Genomic DNA, 17,877 nt, shown 5'->3' with positions numbered 1-17,877 from the left:
GCAGTTTGGGATATTATATAGATTATAATTGCCCGGTAATTATGCTGCTGATTAAGTGCAGGCTCAGCAGGAGTTCATACCGTTTATAGCGCATTACTCAAGGGCGCTTCAGCATGAGATCAGTGGGGATTGAACCCACGACCTCATGTGTGGTGTAGCAAGCGTTCTTACCACTACACCACGCTGCCGGACCATTCCCAAACAAAACATAACTTTAATACTTTTTTAATGTTTAAGCTTAACACTAACCTATTATTGGCATTAAACCAGTGTTGTGGATTTTTTTTACAAAATTTACACTCACCCACCGTCTTACTCCGAGAACTCGGAACTCCGCAATTCTAATTTTACATAAATCTAAATAAAATTATTGTAAAAATAAATTTAAAAATTGTAATATAAAATTGTATAGTTTTTTTGTTAAAACAACATTTTTAAGTTTTTTTAATAAGATAAAGTATATAGTAGTTACTTACACTAAAAAAAGTGTTTACTATTTACTTGTATTGCATTGCTTTACGAATCGCAAGTTTCAAAAATGGAAAATAAAAGTTGTTATAAAACTATCATAACTTAACTTAAAAACAAACTACCTATTAAACCTTTTTTAATATAATTTTAGTTTTGTAGTTTTAGGTTAGTGCGCTACATCTATAGCGGGTTAATTTTTGTTGAAACTGGAATCTTAAATTTATAAAATGAATGAGAAAACGAGAACTTCTGCAACTGGTTTACCTCCAGGTTGGATAAGAGAAGAGGTTATCAGACAAAATGGTTTGTCAAGAGGAAAGAGCGATATCTACTATATTGGGTAAGTAAATCTTTAGAATATAAATATTTTATAGTCATTAAACAGTTAAATGCATGCACACACAACATACAAATATTGCTCATTAAATTTTGTATATATATCTTTATCCTCAATCTGTCAATGTGAAAAGGCTGTTTACGGCCTAAACATAGAGTAGCATTGTTATTTTGATCCAATCTTGAGTCAGTTTTGGATATAATACATTATATTTGCTCGATAATTAACATGCCAATTGTTTTTGGGCTCAGCGAAAAGTTGCACCGTATATAGCCGCTTACCCACTGTGCTTAGAGATGGTAGCATTTGAAATTAAACCAATGACCCCAAGCTGTCAATCGAGTTGTTCTAACTACTATACCACACCGCCGACAGCACTATAATTTACTAAGCTTATGTTTTTTTTTAGCCCCAAAGGAAAAAGATTTCGAAGCAAACCTGAATTAATAAGATTTTTGGGAAATTCAATTGACTTAACATTTTTTGATTATCGAACTGGGAAAATTTCCTCAGAAAAAACAAAAACAGCTCGAAAACGATCAATACAAGAATCTAGGGTGATTAGGAAATGCAATTTTGCATTAAAATTTTTCTTTTTTTATCTTTTTATTTTATTAACTTTTTTATTTATTTTTTGCTGTAATGACACTAAGAATTTAAATAATTTAACAAACAACATTTTCTTGTCATATAAAATAATTATTATTAATATGCACATGTTTTTATCAATATATTCCATGTTAACATTGCCACCGAACCCACACATTACCAGAATACATAAAAAAAACTCCCTTTATTAGAATGGACGTTTAGATCCGGAAACTGTCATCCCAAATCGGCAAACTGCTTCCATGTTCAAACAATCGGTCACCAAGAAAACAAACCACGTTCAAAGTCAAGCTGCCCACAAGAGCAAAGTTGAGAGTACTAAGAGAGGAGGAAAACCCCCTTCACAGGTACTAATGAACTTTTTTAATTTTTTAGTATGATTCAATAAAACTGTCGGCATTGTGTTGTGGCCAGGACCACTAGAAAAGGTTCTCTGTTCGATCCCCACTGCTTCAATACTGTAGCTTTTTAAGAAAGGCGCTATAAACAGTGTAAACTCTTGCTAAGCCAAAATTCAATAGATTAAATATTGGGTTATTATGAGCAATATTATCCTAAACTGTTAGAGTCAACTTGAGACTGAGTCAGGGTAACAAAAATAAAATAATATGACTATGATGTCGTTCTTTCTACATAAACAACAAATAAATATAAAATAAATTTTAAAATTTAAAAACTGTTTGTTATATTTTTTTTTTTATTTTAGTTGTTTAAAGAGAAAAGATTGTTAAACGTAAAAGCTGTTGACGTTGCAGAAAATATAATTGAGGCAATCGAACTCCCTTCTATTATTCAAGGTAAAAACCAAATAAAAAAAATAAAACATAGACAAATAATTGACTTTTGATATGATTTGTAAATTTATTCACATCTAGGGGTTTGTCAAAACACCAACTCTTCTGAGTTAGATTTTCACTTTTTCCATGTTGTAACATTCTTTACTTAATTGTTTGTAATAATGCAAAGTTGCAAGACCTTTGTCTAAAATTATTAACTTATAGTTTTGCTAAGTTGGCAATATTTTATCCAATGCAATAAATTAAGACTAGATTTATGTTTATGTCAAAAGATTTAGTTTGTAATGGGTCAAATTATTGAAAATCTGCTGATTTTCTTTTTTTTTCAATTATATTCTTGATGTGTAAAGGCTAAATATACAGCCTAAACATGAGGTAGTATTTGTAAACTTGACCCAATCTTAAATTGACTTTAAGTAGTTTGGGATGTAATTTTATTCATGATATTGCCCGATATTTATTTTATTCATGATATTGCTGATTGTTTTTGGCTCTGCAAGAGTTTTATAGAGCTTTCTTGAAAAAAACACTACCTACTGCATGGAAGCACTGGGAATCAAATGTTGTACTTCATGTAGTGATGATTTAATTTTAACTATCATACTAGTATTTTTACATTTAAAAATAAAAATTAAAAACAAAATATTTTGTTATTTTTTTTAGCAGTGGGTCCAAATACATCAGAGAGTGAAGTCCTTCAACAAATCGCAAATAAACTTCATACTGGGTCAGGTCCTGTTATCGGTAAGTTTGTTGTCTGCGTGCTTATTGTATTCTAAGTCAATACACAATTACCAAAGTAGTTTATTTTTCGCTTATAAATTTAAATTATTTAATTTAAATATTCAAACCTAAATTTTAAAGGAAAAATTTTTATTTACATATACTTTAACTTCTTTATGTTTTTTTAATTTAACGTTGTGTTTTTAATTATTTTTTTCTGTATTGAGGATAAATAAAAATTAATTAAAATTAATGTTTTAAATTTTTTTCAGGGCAACCCTCAGTAGTAAGTAAGGACCCCTGTATATGGCTTAACACTCAACAACCTATTTGTAAATCATTCAGCGTTTCAGAAGACGATATACGGTATAATACTAACTATATTTAAGTAGATATTATTTTATAACTGTCAGTATAAACATTTTTATGTAACAATTTAATTTCAAAAATATTAACATTTTATTTATTTCAAATTTTTCATGCCATTTTATCTTTAAGTTGGCAAGGTCGACTTTACAACCTAAACATAGATTAACATCAGTTACTCCGACCCAGACTCGAATCGCCTTTGGCAGTTAGGGATATTTATATCATTTATAGCGCCTTACTTAAGGGTGCTACAATATGAAAGCAGTGGGGATCAAACCCAGGACCTCATGTAGTAAAGCCAAGTGTTCTGACCCTTGCTTAACATACCATAGCCAAATATTTTAACTTTATAAAATTATTTTTTATTTTAGAAAACAAGAAAATCGGGTTATTGCGGCTAGAAAACGACTAGTACAAGCAATGGAGAAAAATCGAGATCTTCAAATTCAAGAACTAGTCTTACTAGCTTAAGCGTAAGTTGTTCATCAATTTAATTTTTTTTTGTCATTTTTGTTAAGCAAAATTGTAAATTGTTAAAGCACTTGACTTTACTGCATGAGGTCTAAGGTTTAAACCCCATTGCTTATAAGCTGTAGGTTGTTTATTTATTTATATACATTTTCAACTTAAAAAAAAGGCCAACTTAAGACTTGGTTAGGGTAACAAATGTTACTCTATGTTTAAAAAGTTATTAAAGCCCTTTTACATCATTAAAAAACAAATAAAAAATGCCAATATTTCAAAAAGTTACGTAACATTTTTTCAGTATATATATATACAAAATTATTCACATATTTTATCTACTAAAATTTTTACTTAAAACAGTCTTATCACATTAAGTACATAATAGTCAGGTTTGTATAACGGATAGTTAAATATTTAAACAAGTTGATGTGTCTGATATTAGGTTAATAAGTGTGTGTATACTAGTAAAAACGTTGTCTTAAATAAATACTCTTGGCGTCAATTTAATTTTGAAATTGTTGATTTTTAAAAGTATTTTTTAAGAGATTATAAATTTTTTTGTAATTCACTAGTTTTTAATGAACTTTTGGTTCAGCTGATATTTTTTGAAATTATTTTTATTTGTCTGTGATGTGGGAAGGTCGACACAACCTAAATATAGAGTAACATCAGTTACTCCAACCTAGTCTTGAGTTGACTGTTTGAGATATTTCCAGATAATTGACCTTCTGATTAAGTTTTGGCTCAGCAGGAGTTTATACTGTTTAAAGTGCCTTACTCAAGGGTACTACAGCATTGAAAGCAGTGGGGATCGAACCCAGGACCTCATGTAGTAAAGCCAAGGGTTCTTACCACTACACCATGCTGTCGGTTTTTCGTAAATTTTAATAAAAAATCGCATAAGAATACATAAATATGCATTAACTATAAGCTTAAATCAAAACCACGTGTTTACGATGTATAACCGACCCAAAACTTTTCATGTTTGATCACGTGACCGCACGCCCTCTTTTTTCCCTCTCCCTCTTATGAGCGAACGCGTTGTTTACCGGCAGCCCACGTTTCTCTTCTGCAATCATGCGTGAACCACGTGTTCGGGCGCGGGACCACGTGCGTTTTGTTATTTTTTCCTTTCGTGGAAATTTGGTGTTTGCATAAAGGTTAAATTATTATCGCGGGTTCGTTCAAAATTAAAAAATTCCACTACTGAATCTAACAATTTTAAGTCGCATTTAATGCATTTAAAAAATCACTATAACGTCTCTAAAAAATCGGACCATTAAAGTAATAAAATGTAAGATCTCTATAAGTAACAAGAACAATATATATTTATTACCTCAATTTAAAAATAATAATAACCCATGATTAGATAGGTGTATAATAACTATAGAATTATGGTTCGAGTATGTAAATATATATTTTAAAGTTTGGTAAAATTAACAAAAAATTTGGCTGTAAAAATCACGTGGCCGAAATCTACTATTTATTATTTACTATCACCGAAAATTCCCTTTACCAAACGCTCTTCTCCAAACAACAAAAACGCCAAAATAATTAATATAAATTGATCTATTTTTTCCGGGTTTCATTTATCAAATAAAATATGGTCAATATTCTGTGCACACAATATCTAAAATACGACAAACACTGTAGTATGTTAATATATAAGTATAGATTGATTTTATGTTAAAGTTTGTAGTTAACGTTTTGGTAATTTCCTTTCAAAGGGAAGTGTTGTTTTTCAATTCGAATTAATAAATCTTAAATTACAGTTTTCCTGTTTGTTATACCTATTAGGATGCCTGCAAGTTATAAAGTTGCACATTTAAAATTTTAAACCGTTTTTTTTCTGGGTTTTTACGTACGTTTTAAATGCAGAAATTTAATCGATAATTTTTGCAAATAATTTTATATTTTTTCTGGAGTTTGCAATAATTTTATATTTAATATATATACTTATATACTTTTACACTTAATATATCCTTAATATATAAATCCTAACTCTATATTAACCATGTATCTTATGGTAGGTTATTATTATTTTATAATCGAAATAATTTAAAATGCAATGTTCTTGTTACTTTTACGGATCTCACCTCTCTTTACTTTTACGGTTCTGAATTTTTAGAAGGACCGTAAATTAAAAGTGATCTATTTTTTTTTTAATCTACAGGTCGAGCGTTTATATTATATTACCTTTAAAATAAACAAAAAAGTCACGTGTTTATTTAATTAATGTAATACGGTAAATGCTATTCAAAGCATTACGAAATGTAAAAACTTCAAAAAAAACATGATTTGTTTTGTGTTTTGTAAATTAGGCATGGTAGCTGTTATCTTTAATAGTTTGGTTATGGATAATTAAACGTGTAACATCTGTTTAATTTGAAGTTTTTTTTGTTTTGTTTTTATTTAATTTTAAGAAAGTGGTTTTGAGAAAGTGATTTTTTTAATTTTTTTTTTACTTTTTTAAATATTATTTTTATATTTTGCTAAAGAAGTCATTTCCAATATGCTTAAACCCTTTAAAACTTCTATTTCACTAAAAAAATCAGGCCTAAAAATGGATATTTACAACTTTTTGTAACAAATACCTAAAAAAACATAAATAAAAATGTTGCAACACATTTCTAACATTCTCTTATGACGTCACAATTTCCCATTACATAGTACCGCGTTGCGCAATTACTATGCAACCCTGTAACGACAAAAAAGTCAATCAATCTTAGCTTGCACGTGTTTTTGGATGGAGAAATTACCTGTTTTGTATAAAGTGTTATATTAACTAGGTCAACCTGGCTTTTGACCTACTAATATAATGTTATATAACTTGTTTCCATTTTGGTTTTACGATTACGGGATTAGGAATTACAAAAATTTAAAGATTCTAATTGGTTTTGTGTGTTATTAGGTTTTTTTATGGATTAAAAATATTAAAAATGTGATTTTTTTGTCATTTTTGGCTTAAAATTTTGTGCATAAAAAAATATCAAAATTTTTTTTATTTTCTGTAGAACTGCATTTATTTTGTTATTTTGACCCCATTTTTTTACGTTTTTACCCCTAATTTTACAATACTCACGCCTATAAAAACGTAAAGCTAACGACTTAAAAATACAGCAAGCACTTCATCAAGATTGGTTTAACTGGGTCAAACATTTCGGCTCTTAAGATTAAAATGAAATTGAAGGCCGCATTTCGTTTTCATCGTTTCATTAAAAGGCCCGCTGACCGGTGGTATCAGATTCCAGGTTTAATTGCCTTGGTTCTAACGTGAAATTTCATTAGAAAGGTGTTCAATTTTGTCGGACTACTTTTTCGCTGTCGTTAAATTGAAATGGATCGAAAATTAATCACGTGATATAAATACTGTGGTGTAATAATGACAACGCATTTTTAACTTCTTAAGGTATATAATACCCTATAAATTTGTACAATTTATATTTTTTTGTGGATTTTGCAATATATTTATAAATATATTTAAGTGGCCTATTTTTTATTATGAGGTCTGTAAGTCGTTATTTGTATCATTATTTGCTATAATCATTAATAATTACATAGCCTTTCTTAGAGCCCAAATAACCGAAAATTATTATACCGAAAAAACTAAAATTTTGAAAAAGATTTTTTACCGAAATTTTGGTCTATCATTTTGTTGGAAATTAAAGGGGTATTTACTAGAGGGGGGGGTTAGGGTAAAATAGGGTTAAAAAATGTCCCATTTTTAATACCGGCAGCGTGGTGTAGTGGTAAGAACACTTGCTACACCACACATGAGGTCGTGGGTTCAATCCCCACTGATCTCATGCTGTAGCGCCCTTAAGTAATAATATCCCAAACTGCCACCGGCAACTCGAGACTGGGTCGGGGTAACTGATGTTACCCTATGTTTAAGTCGCGCATTCGACTTTCCCACATCGAGGATAAAGATATATACAAAAAAAATAATATTGTGGCGTTTTGACATGTAGTTTTTGGTAAAACGTTTATAAACTAGAATAGTTTTCGACAATATGTCACTAATCTTTTTACCCTATATTATCAGTAATTTTACATTAATAATAAATCAAAAACTACCCTCATTTTGTATGTTTAAATCCCCTTAAATGCCCCCTTAACAAATGTGTCATATTATTAAGATGGCACTAGTTAATAGTGCATAAATAATATCGTTACAGCTGAACGATTTTTATGTAATAACAAACTAGGTAAGTTTATTTAATGTAGTGTTAAAAACAAAAATTGTATCATTTTGTTATGTAATTCGTATGTAAAAAAGGGTTTAAAACGCTTTTAAGTGTATTTTGGTTAAAAAAAATAACGTAAAAATCATTTTTATAATTTATAATAACAGAACAGGCCAAAAAAATGCATTTTTTAATTTATTAATTTTTTTAAGGGCAACAATTATTTTTTGTTATTTTCGAAAAAAGATTTGCAAAAACAGGTCATAAGTTTGAAAAAGGTTAATTTAATTAGGCTACATATATATAACACTTCTAATAACGGAAATCCCGGCAAATCGGTTAGTTTTTTGTTGTTTTAAAAACACGGTAAAGGCGTTGAAATGTATGTACTAAATTTTTAAATTTGAATTTAATTCTTTCTATTACTTCCTGTTATTTTCCCAGCGTTTTGCGCTAACTAGGTCACGTGATTAGGCGTTCTAAACTTCAGTCGTTTAGTAGCGAAACATTAATATTCAAATTTTTTTAATTTTTTGAGAAATTTTAATAAATCAAATGCATATAAGCTATTATTAGTAAAATTACTTAAATGTAATGGTTTTTTATGCTCTAAGTTTAGTTTAATTTTTTTTGCACATTTTTTTTTAATTTTAAAATATTTAATATTTTTTGTTTTTATTTTTTAGAATTTGCCGACAATATTGTGTTCAAGTATTCACTATCCACTGCCTTATGTTCTTTTCTTTATATTTTCTCGTCAATTATCGATAAAAAACTTACAAAAAAAATAAAAACTGTTAAAAATCACTTTTTTTTTAATTTTTGCTGCTAACCGGTTGTAATTAATATTATACACCAATAAAAAAATATTATTTATAAAAAACCCGATTTTTAAATTTAAATGACAATTACTTTTTCTTAGTATTTCACACGTACTTTTTTTTCCTTTTTCGGCTTTTGAAAAAAAAAATTGAAAATATTAAAATTAGATTTTTTTTTCATTTAGTTTTCCGTATTTTTTTATATCCCTACAATGTTAGTTCGGTTATACTAACCAGACTTATTTTAAAGGTGTTTTATTTCAGGTCTGTGTAATACTATACTCCCGTTTTATTTTACAATTCTGTTAAAAATTTACATACTACTCTTGGCTGTTAATTAAGACATCCTAATTTTTTTTTTATTTGGTGACTAGGATTATAATTTTGCTTAAAAAAATTGTTTTTTTTACGAAATTTTTGAATTATTTTTTTGTACATTTTTTGATGATAGTTTTTTTGACGGCTTTCTAATCATGTTTTCGTAAGCCATTAATTTTTTTTCTAGTGTACGATTTATTAGAAGTAAGCGTTTATTTTCCTTCAATAAAAAAACTGCTATTTCATTTATAAGGCTGTGAGTTTATACTATTTTATTTGCATATTAAAATTTAAAAACCAGTATAAAAACGCATTTTTAAAACTGTTATAATATTGCCCTACCATTTAAATGCTTTTAAAATTTCTAAACATTTTTTTCATATTTTTTTAGGTTAATATCAATTACACTAATTTGTCAAAAATTTATTTTCCAAACACCTTCAATGTAACCTTAGTTACTTCACGTGCACACGTGTTAAAACATTGTCCAATTAAAAACCTTTATATTTCAAATGCACTGGCGCAGTATTGTCCAAAAAGCGGCAAAGTAAAATGCGTTCATATTTCTTTATTGTGTTATAACACTTCTAAACGATATAGGGTGCTGTGATTATTAAATACGCTGCTGGTGTTGTCTAGAAAAGTCTTATAAACGGATTAACGCGACGTGTAGCGGGCTAGGATCATAATTAAATCAGTAATATTATGCAAAAACTGTTTTTTTTGCGCATCAATAAAAGTAATATAAAAATTTAGAATAAATATTAAATAAATGCCACAGAAAAATGACAAAATTAATTTTATAATTTAAAACAAACCGTAAATATTAATGTTTACATAACGTTTTTACAGTATTTTATGGCATGGTTGTTTTTAGATTTCATACGGCCCTTGTTTTTTTGGTATTTATGTTGTTTCAATTTTGTTATCGTTTTACTATTTATTTGATCAAAGTCTTAAATCCTATTTATCTTATTACCGGTCTTTTTATTATATTACGTCTAATCTAGGCCAGCGGACACCTTAATTAGTTTGAGAGCTAGTTTGCAAATCCGATCGGCAAACTCTTGCATGTGTTGACCAGGTATTGGTAATTATAACACGAGGTGCTAATGTAAATAGAGAACTATGTAGAAAAAGGCAAAACGCACGCGTTTTAGTGTTTATAAGCAATTCCCAATGTTTGATTTTTATATTCTTGGTCATCAGTTTGTTAGCCTTCAATTTTAAGTATTTGAGGCTATGCCACGACGTTTTTTTTATCCGTAAGGTTGCGCTATTGATGCGTTTTTCGGTGAATGTTATTTTTAAAAACAAAATTCGAGTTTTTTGTTTATAAAATCTCTAAAATTGTGTTATTTTAGAATGGTTTTTAGTTAGAGGTATAATAGGTCAGTGCGTTGAACTTCTAATTCGAAATATTATATTAATCTCATGTTAAAAATAATTTGTTTAAAAAACGGTCAATTTTTAATAATATTATAAACAAAGAAAAAGGTAATACGACGGTATACTTGATTTCATCATTTTTTTGTTATAAATTGCCCGCATGGTCGTCTGACATTGAGAAGAGAAAATTCCAGCTTACTTCACGCTGTGTGATTGTTGATTAGGACGAGATGTGATTATTATTGCGTCCACTTTGCCGCAGAAATTCCAGCCTACTAACTCATACAGCATGGCGCGAACCCAAAACACGTGCCTGCGGGAGAGCACGATTTTCTTGCCTTTTTCTTTCGCTTTAAGGAAAAAAGGCAACCTCGTGGTTCGGATAAAAGTAAGATGCCCACGTGATTAGATAAATCAATTCGATTGGATCAGAATATCAGACAAAGCACACGGGCACGAGGCTGTTAAAGAGGCGAGCGACCACGGAAATTTGCTCATTTAATAATGTTTGGCTAGACGAGAAGTTTGTTTTGCGAGTTGTTTCATAAAAAATTGCCGAGTTATTTTCGGCGTGCGTTTAGTATTAGTTAGCCAGTGCTTAGTTAACACAAATTTATTTATTAAATTGTTTTTATATTTAGATTTTATTCTATTTTGTATGCGTAAAGCAGTTCTAGAATTTTAAAATACTTTTTAAACGTTAAAAACAATCGAAAAGAGGGACGAAAGGATGCAGACCATGTTGGCAGAATTGGACTCTTCAAATTTAGGCAACACCCATGAAGACCAACGCGCTCTTCAGATAGCACTTGAGTTATCTAATTTAGGATTGTTAGGGACATGTGACGACGATAGTTCGACGTCTAGTTACGACGAAGTTACAAAAGGAAAGAAAAGTCAAAATATGACCGAATGCGTTCCGGTTCCGAGTTCGGAACATGTCGCCGAAATTGTCGGGCGCCAAGGTAAACAAACTGATAATTTAAAAAAAATGCACTATTCTGTAGGTTAATAATTTATAAAACTAAATTTAAATTTACTGTTTACATAATACACATCTCCTACATATTTTGTGTAGGTTATTGTTGATGACTTCCTATTCAGATCTAAAATTATACTTCACATTTTACAGGTTGCAAAATCAAGGCATTGCGAGCTAAAACGAACACCTACATAAAAACACCTGTCCGAGGGGAAGAGCCTGTTTTTGTTGTCACTGGGAGAAAGGAAGACGTTGCAATGGCAAGAAGGGAGGTCCAATCAGCAGCAGAGCATTTTACACAAATCAGGTAAAAAATTCTGCACTATTTTAATTTTTTTAAATATCAATTTTTGAGAGTTTTTTTTAATAAATTTTTTTTGCAGAGCTTCCCGAAATCGACATGCACTGATGAGCACAACACAAGGGGCAGTAGCGAGTCCAACAAACAGCACTGAAGCCGATGCAAATGCTGGGACCATCACCCTTCAAGTGCGGGTCCCATATAGGGTTGTGGGGCTTGTTGTGGGACCAAAAGGTGCAACAATAAAACGAATCCAACAACAGACCCACACTTATATTGTGACACCTTCACGGGACAAGGAACCAGTTTTTGAAGTTACAGGTAAAATAAATAAAATTTTTGTTAAAATTGATTTATTTTTTAATATTTTTTTTAACAAATTTATTTTCAATATTTTTTAGGATTACCAGAAAATGTTGAAAAAGCTAAAGAAGAAATTGAAGCTCACATTGCGACGCGAACAGGCACTCAACAAATAAGTGTCGACGACGATTTCCGTAATAATGGCACAGAAGTGGGCAGCCCTTCTGTTTCGTCAACATTCAGAATGACTTCCACGCAATCGACGGTTTGCAATGCCAACTACAAAGCAACGTAAGTACTTAACAAAAAGTGGAATTTAAGAAAAACAAATTCTCAAAATTAATACTTAAAATTTATTTTTAGGACTTCTACTTCTTCTGCATTTATTCCGTACAACAATTCAAATAACAGTTTGTTGAGATCGCAAGCCCCAAGTTTTTTTCCATCTGCTGTCAACAGTGCAGATTTCACACCAAATTCACAGGATTATATTAACATGGTACAGCAACAACAACAACAGTTGGGCAGATTCCCGTCATTGGGTAAGCACATTTATTAAATTTTTTTTAAACCACAAAAATGTAACCACAGCAGACATAATGTGGTTTTTTATAATTTCGTTTTTGCTTGATTCTGTAAAGCGGCCTAAAAAATGATTTTCTGTTTAGACGCTGCATTCCCAACAAACGTCATTCCAGGATATTTTGAGCAAAACAATCAAAACCAGCTTGCAAACCGACAATGGAGTACCGGAATAAACACAAACGACATGACGCCATCAACAGAAAATCATCTTTCAACATTCCAATTTCCTACACAAAGACGAAGTCACAGCAGCAGTTCGAGTAGCTCTGGGGTAAGCCCGGCGTCATTTTCAAGCATCGGAGCACAGCAGCCAAGATCCTCTCCAACATTTTCAGATTCCGGCTTTCCGATGATCAATCCTGTAAATATGGCAAGTCTTCAGTCTCCAACGAGTAATTTCCACCATAATCAAGTCCGAAGAGTCGGTTCTGACTCAGTTGATTCAACCTCAAGTAGCAATCCGAGTTTAGAGCTCTGCAATCTTTCGAACTTACCTACAAGTTCAATGTATACAGCTACAACCCCTGCTTTGCACATAGAAAGTGGTTACTCATCTGGTAAGTTTGTAGTCCTCAAGTTTTACTAATTCGCTTGTATTTTAAAATTGATTCTAGTTATCTAAATATTTATTTTTATTCTAGGAGGAACAACTGATAGTCTTCCCTCCGGCTCTCCAATTGAATCACTTGGTCTTCTTCGTTTTCCCGAGCTTCCTAAAATCCCACAGCGTTGCGTCATGTGCAACGAGGGATCCGTAGCCGCGGCACTTGTCCCATGTGGCCACAACCTGTTTTGTCTGGCATGTGCCAACTCAGTTGTGTCGAAGACCACATCACAGTGCCCTTGCTGTAACCAGCCTGCCTCAATGGCGTTGCGCATTCAAAAGTAAGATGTGAACTTTTTTTACCCCCCCAGGATTTTTGTGTAGGCTTTCGTTTGGTAGTTAAGTGTGTTAGTGTGAAAATTCTATTTTATTATACTTATACTTATCATCATATTACTATTATTCTACTGCCATACCTGTCTTCCTACTAGGATTTTCCACAGGATTTTTTATTTTCTACGAAAAAAATTATATTTTGACTATATCATAGTAGCAGGTTTCATATAGATACATATATACGTTATGTTATTATTATATATTGCTTCTATAGTCTTGTAAATTATTTAACAATTTTTTTTTTATGTTCTTACCAACGCTGCTCTAATAACAGTCATGTAGTAGGCAGACAATGCTGCAAAATTAATTTTAAGTTTTATATTTTCTTTTGTTTTGCCAAGATTATGATGATGTTTTAGCTGCTGTTGCATCTTTTTTGTTTGTTTTTACAATCATGTGTCGTCGGTAAAAACCACTGCCCGAATTTTTTGGCGTTTGCTGCTCACAAAAAAATTAAGAAACCTTTTTTTTATTTTTGTATTGAAGCCAATAGTTTCTTTACTGCCTCTGTTTACTTTTATATGGTCCAGTAACCAACGCTGGCTACTGCCTTATTACTTTTTATTTATTACCAAATAATATATTTTGTATAACCTATTTTCCAGCAGCAGAATAGTTTTTATTTTATCTTTGTTATATTTTTTTCTCTCTGGGCGAGGATAATGTTTTTAATTTTTTTAATTTCACTTATTAGTTTGCCTTTTTTCTTTTACATTTTTTTAATTTTTGACGGTTTTGGGGATTTCTTTGTCAAAATTTCACACCTACACGCACACTTTTTCAAAATAACAATTTAAGTTTTTTTTTTAATAAATATTTTTGTTACTTTAAGGCATTTTGGTTGTAAAAGATCGTCAAATAGTTTCTACACTTTCAATCATTTTTATAAATTCCACTGTGTTATATACCAACTGTAGTAAATACAGTTTCATTCATAAAAACCTAAAAACAATTCAAAAATAACATTACAAAAAGCGTTCTATGCAACAGGCATTTTCAATAATTTTTTTCCAAAAAAACATAAAAATATTTAGATTTTTGGTGCTATGTTTTTCTATTTAAAGAGTGTTAAAAATAAGTTATTGATATTAAATACTGCTTTAAAAGCATTTTACTCCGTCCCCGATTTTTGCTGTAGCAATTAAATATTAACCCAAAGTTAAATTAAATTACGAAGTCATTTTTTTTCATTAATAACATACTACCTTTTTGCATATGGCTGTTTTTTGTGTTTAATATATCGTAGCGCTGTGCGTTATTGATAATATTTCTCAAAATTGTATATACATATATATATACTAGTGGCAAATTAGAAAATCTTTAATGTAGCATTTAAAAATTTTTAAAACCAATTTTGTGCCTAGAATTAGTCATATTATTCTGTTAAATGTTTTGTGTTTAAAAGCTTAAATTTTTAAGTGACTTTATTTCAATTTTTCAACCAAAAAGATTCTAGTTTTGTTAAAAAGATTTTTAGTTTTTGTTTCGCGAAAGTACAGATTTTTAAGTTCATTTTATTTGTTACTATACAGCTTTTATTTTGTTATTTTATTTCGTTTCAAACTGTTATACTTTTGTTCTGTTTTTGTTACTGCTTTACTTGTTTTAGAAATATTTTAATTTTTCAGAAAAAGATAAAAAACAAAATATTCTATACACTTGTGTGTGCTATATATTCTATTTAGTCATGTTTTTTGTGTGCTAGTTTTTGTGTGTTTTTCTGTATTTATACCTTGTGTTTTTAAGCTATTATAACAAAAAAATCAGTTAATACCTGATGGAACAAACTTGATTTTGAGATATGTAAAGATTTTTATTTTTCTGCCAATAAAAAAATTTGTACTTTTCGTTCTTCAAAAAAAAAATTATTTTTTAAAGAATTTTTTACAAAACAAAAGTTTTTTTTAGGATTTTAAAAGCGGTATTCTAATTTTAGTTGCAAATTTTAGGTAGCAATTAACACAGGATGTCGAAAAATCGTTTAAAATTTGTATGTTTTGTCGAAAACTCTCCATTTAAATTTTGTTAAAAGTTCAACACAGCTTTAGGCCATTCAACCAAATCTCGTGACGTCATAGGACCGTCCATCGGACCATGACATATTCTTATATGGCGACAGGAAATAGCATCGCAAAAGTAATGGCCTAAAATCTGCCCCGACACCCTCGGTTTTTAGATTTCGGCTAGACCAAATAATTTAACTAGTACATACATAATGGGCAACTTTAAATGTTCATCTTTTTTGGCTACTAAACCGCAATTGGAATGAAATTAATTCAAAATACTTGATTTGAATATGTAAACAGGTATGTAATATTATATTACTACCTAAACACAACAAATTTGTAAACAAAATAACGAAAACTGGTTTTGTTTTTAAATTTTGGACACCTAACACCAAGAATTAAAACCCATTTTTCATGTTGTATATATTTTAGAACACAGCTTATTAAAGCTAAACGTAAATTATAAAGAATTAAAATGTCAAAAAGGTAAACAAACTAACCAGAGAAACGGGTTATTTTTCAATGACTAACAGGCGCGCTTATAAAACTTTTTTAAATTGACAAGACTTAAGCAAATAGGTGATTTATATTGTTTACAATGAGCTGTCAGTCATTCCATTGTGACGTGATGCGTTATTTTAACTATGTTGCAATTTGCAGGGTATACATACAAGCCTACATAAATGAAACAACTTTTATGCTAGTTTTCTTTTAAAAGTTTTCATTGCCAGTTCGTTGGCCGGAAGTTGTTACAAAGTACGTCATACAATAATAAGCCTGGCAAGAAAAGTGAATGACATTTTACTTGATTTCTGTTCTTGTAAAGAGAAATTAACTTTTAAGTTAATATTACGTACATTTGTGACAATCATGTTTTGATAATTACGACTAATATCCTATTTCTTGTGCAATTAGCGAAACTTTATAGCTTTGATTAGTAATTTAATTTTGTCAAATAAATTGCAATTTATGGCGCAATTGTTTTACTATTTTGTAAAATTAGGCTTTTTAATTTTATTTAAATCACGTTTATCAGTTTATAGCGCGCTAAAATTCGCTAAACACACAATCCTGAAAAATGTGGTATTTTTTATCAATATTTACCTAAATGACGTAAGCCCTTATATGTTAATCTTGGTTAAATAATCAATAAACCACTTTAAAAAAACGATGTAAAATTAGTATCAAAAATGTACCTTAAACATTTTATTTTTTGGAGGTAAATTTTTACAATTTTGAAATGTTAATTAATTTCAAGCAATTATGGCCATTTTTTTTGTTTGTATTTAAGAACAATAACATTTTGGTCAATTATAAAACCAATTGGATTGTTATTTGTATTTTTGAAGCTTGTTTTTAAAGCAGCCACATTTAACCTTTTTTAAAAGATTTCGAACTCGCCCGAACTTTTTAACACCGGACACTTCACAGACTGGTCACGTGACTGCTAAAGTGCTGGACTGGACATATGTAAAATGACCCTCGAGAATCTATTTTCTCAATACCCCTAAAAACGGACCGGTTAATGTAATAAACAATAGAACCAATTGCTGGTAGTAGGCTGCTGGTTTTAACAAAATGTTTTTTTTAAGTTTACATATTTGTGATTATAAAAAAATAGTAACCGAAATCTATAGATACTTTTTTTCTAATTGTGTTAGTAATTTAATTTAACCCTAACTTTAGATAAAAATATTTTGTGTTCATGTCAAAAATGATTTCGATTTTTACGTTTGTGTAAAAAGCCAGTGCGCAGAACTGCGATAACTGAAGTAGTGTTTTTGATATCTCGCAGTGCTCTTATCTTTTACGAGCGACAATGTGAGTCATTCTAATGTTCTCTATAAAAAGTCGATGGGCTCTGTTGTATATTTTGCGCTAAAGCAACTCGTTTTCTTTATCGCGCCAAGGCTAACCTTTTATTGTTCCTCGAATTCTCACGACGGACTAGCAGACTACATGTACACAAAATCATCTAGGCGTGACCAATTGTTCGAGTCTTATCTTTGAGCGAAAAACCAAAGAGTTTGACATATCACATTTTGCGGGTTTATACCTAATAATTACGGCTTTGAAACCGCCGTTTAAGGCCAGTTAGCTGTGTTTTGGAAATAATATTTACATGTATTAACTACTGTACAACTAAGATATTGAAATATAACTATACTTTCTATATATAAACAACAATATTAACAATAGTTTCAAAATTATTATCATAATATTGTAAGCTATTATTTACCCTAATTAGGATTGCCAAATTTTAAAGTTTTAATT

The 17,877-nt window shown here is 30.1% G+C and overlaps 2 protein-coding genes across 2 annotated transcripts; both read left to right on the top strand.

Moving 5' to 3' along the window:
* Positions 1 to 628: 628 nt before the first annotated feature.
* LOC145752851 (methyl-CpG-binding domain protein 2-like) lies at positions 629 to 9,231 on the top strand. The gene is made up of 8 exons (XM_082569208.1): positions 629 to 811; positions 1,218 to 1,365; positions 1,609 to 1,764; positions 2,124 to 2,214; positions 2,878 to 2,958; positions 3,210 to 3,303; positions 3,678 to 3,779; positions 8,645 to 9,231. The coding sequence occupies exons 1-7, from the start codon at positions 699 to 701 to the stop codon at positions 3,775 to 3,777; spliced, it is 783 nt and encodes a 260-aa protein (XP_082425334.1). The 5' UTR covers positions 629 to 698; the 3' UTR covers positions 3,778 to 3,779; positions 8,645 to 9,231.
* Positions 9,232 to 11,133: 1,902 nt separating this feature from the next.
* LOC145751843 (RNA-binding protein MEX3B-like) lies at positions 11,134 to 15,254 on the top strand. Its single transcript, XM_082567964.1, has 7 exons — positions 11,134 to 11,451; positions 11,619 to 11,775; positions 11,852 to 12,090; positions 12,171 to 12,363; positions 12,436 to 12,614; positions 12,741 to 13,214; positions 13,299 to 15,254. The coding sequence occupies exons 1-7, from the start codon at positions 11,217 to 11,219 to the stop codon at positions 13,544 to 13,546; spliced, it is 1,725 nt and encodes a 574-aa protein (XP_082424090.1). The 5' UTR covers positions 11,134 to 11,216; the 3' UTR covers positions 13,547 to 15,254.
* The last annotated feature ends 2,623 nt before the right edge of the window (positions 15,255 to 17,877 follow it).

The sequence above is a fragment of the Corella eumyota genome, chromosome 5, assembly GCF_963082875.1.
Source record: "Corella eumyota chromosome 5, kaCorEumy4.1, whole genome shotgun sequence".
NCBI classification, from domain to species: Eukaryota; Metazoa; Chordata; class Ascidiacea; order Phlebobranchia; family Corellidae; genus Corella; species Corella eumyota.
This window is presented reverse-complemented; position numbering and strand designations above follow the sequence as displayed.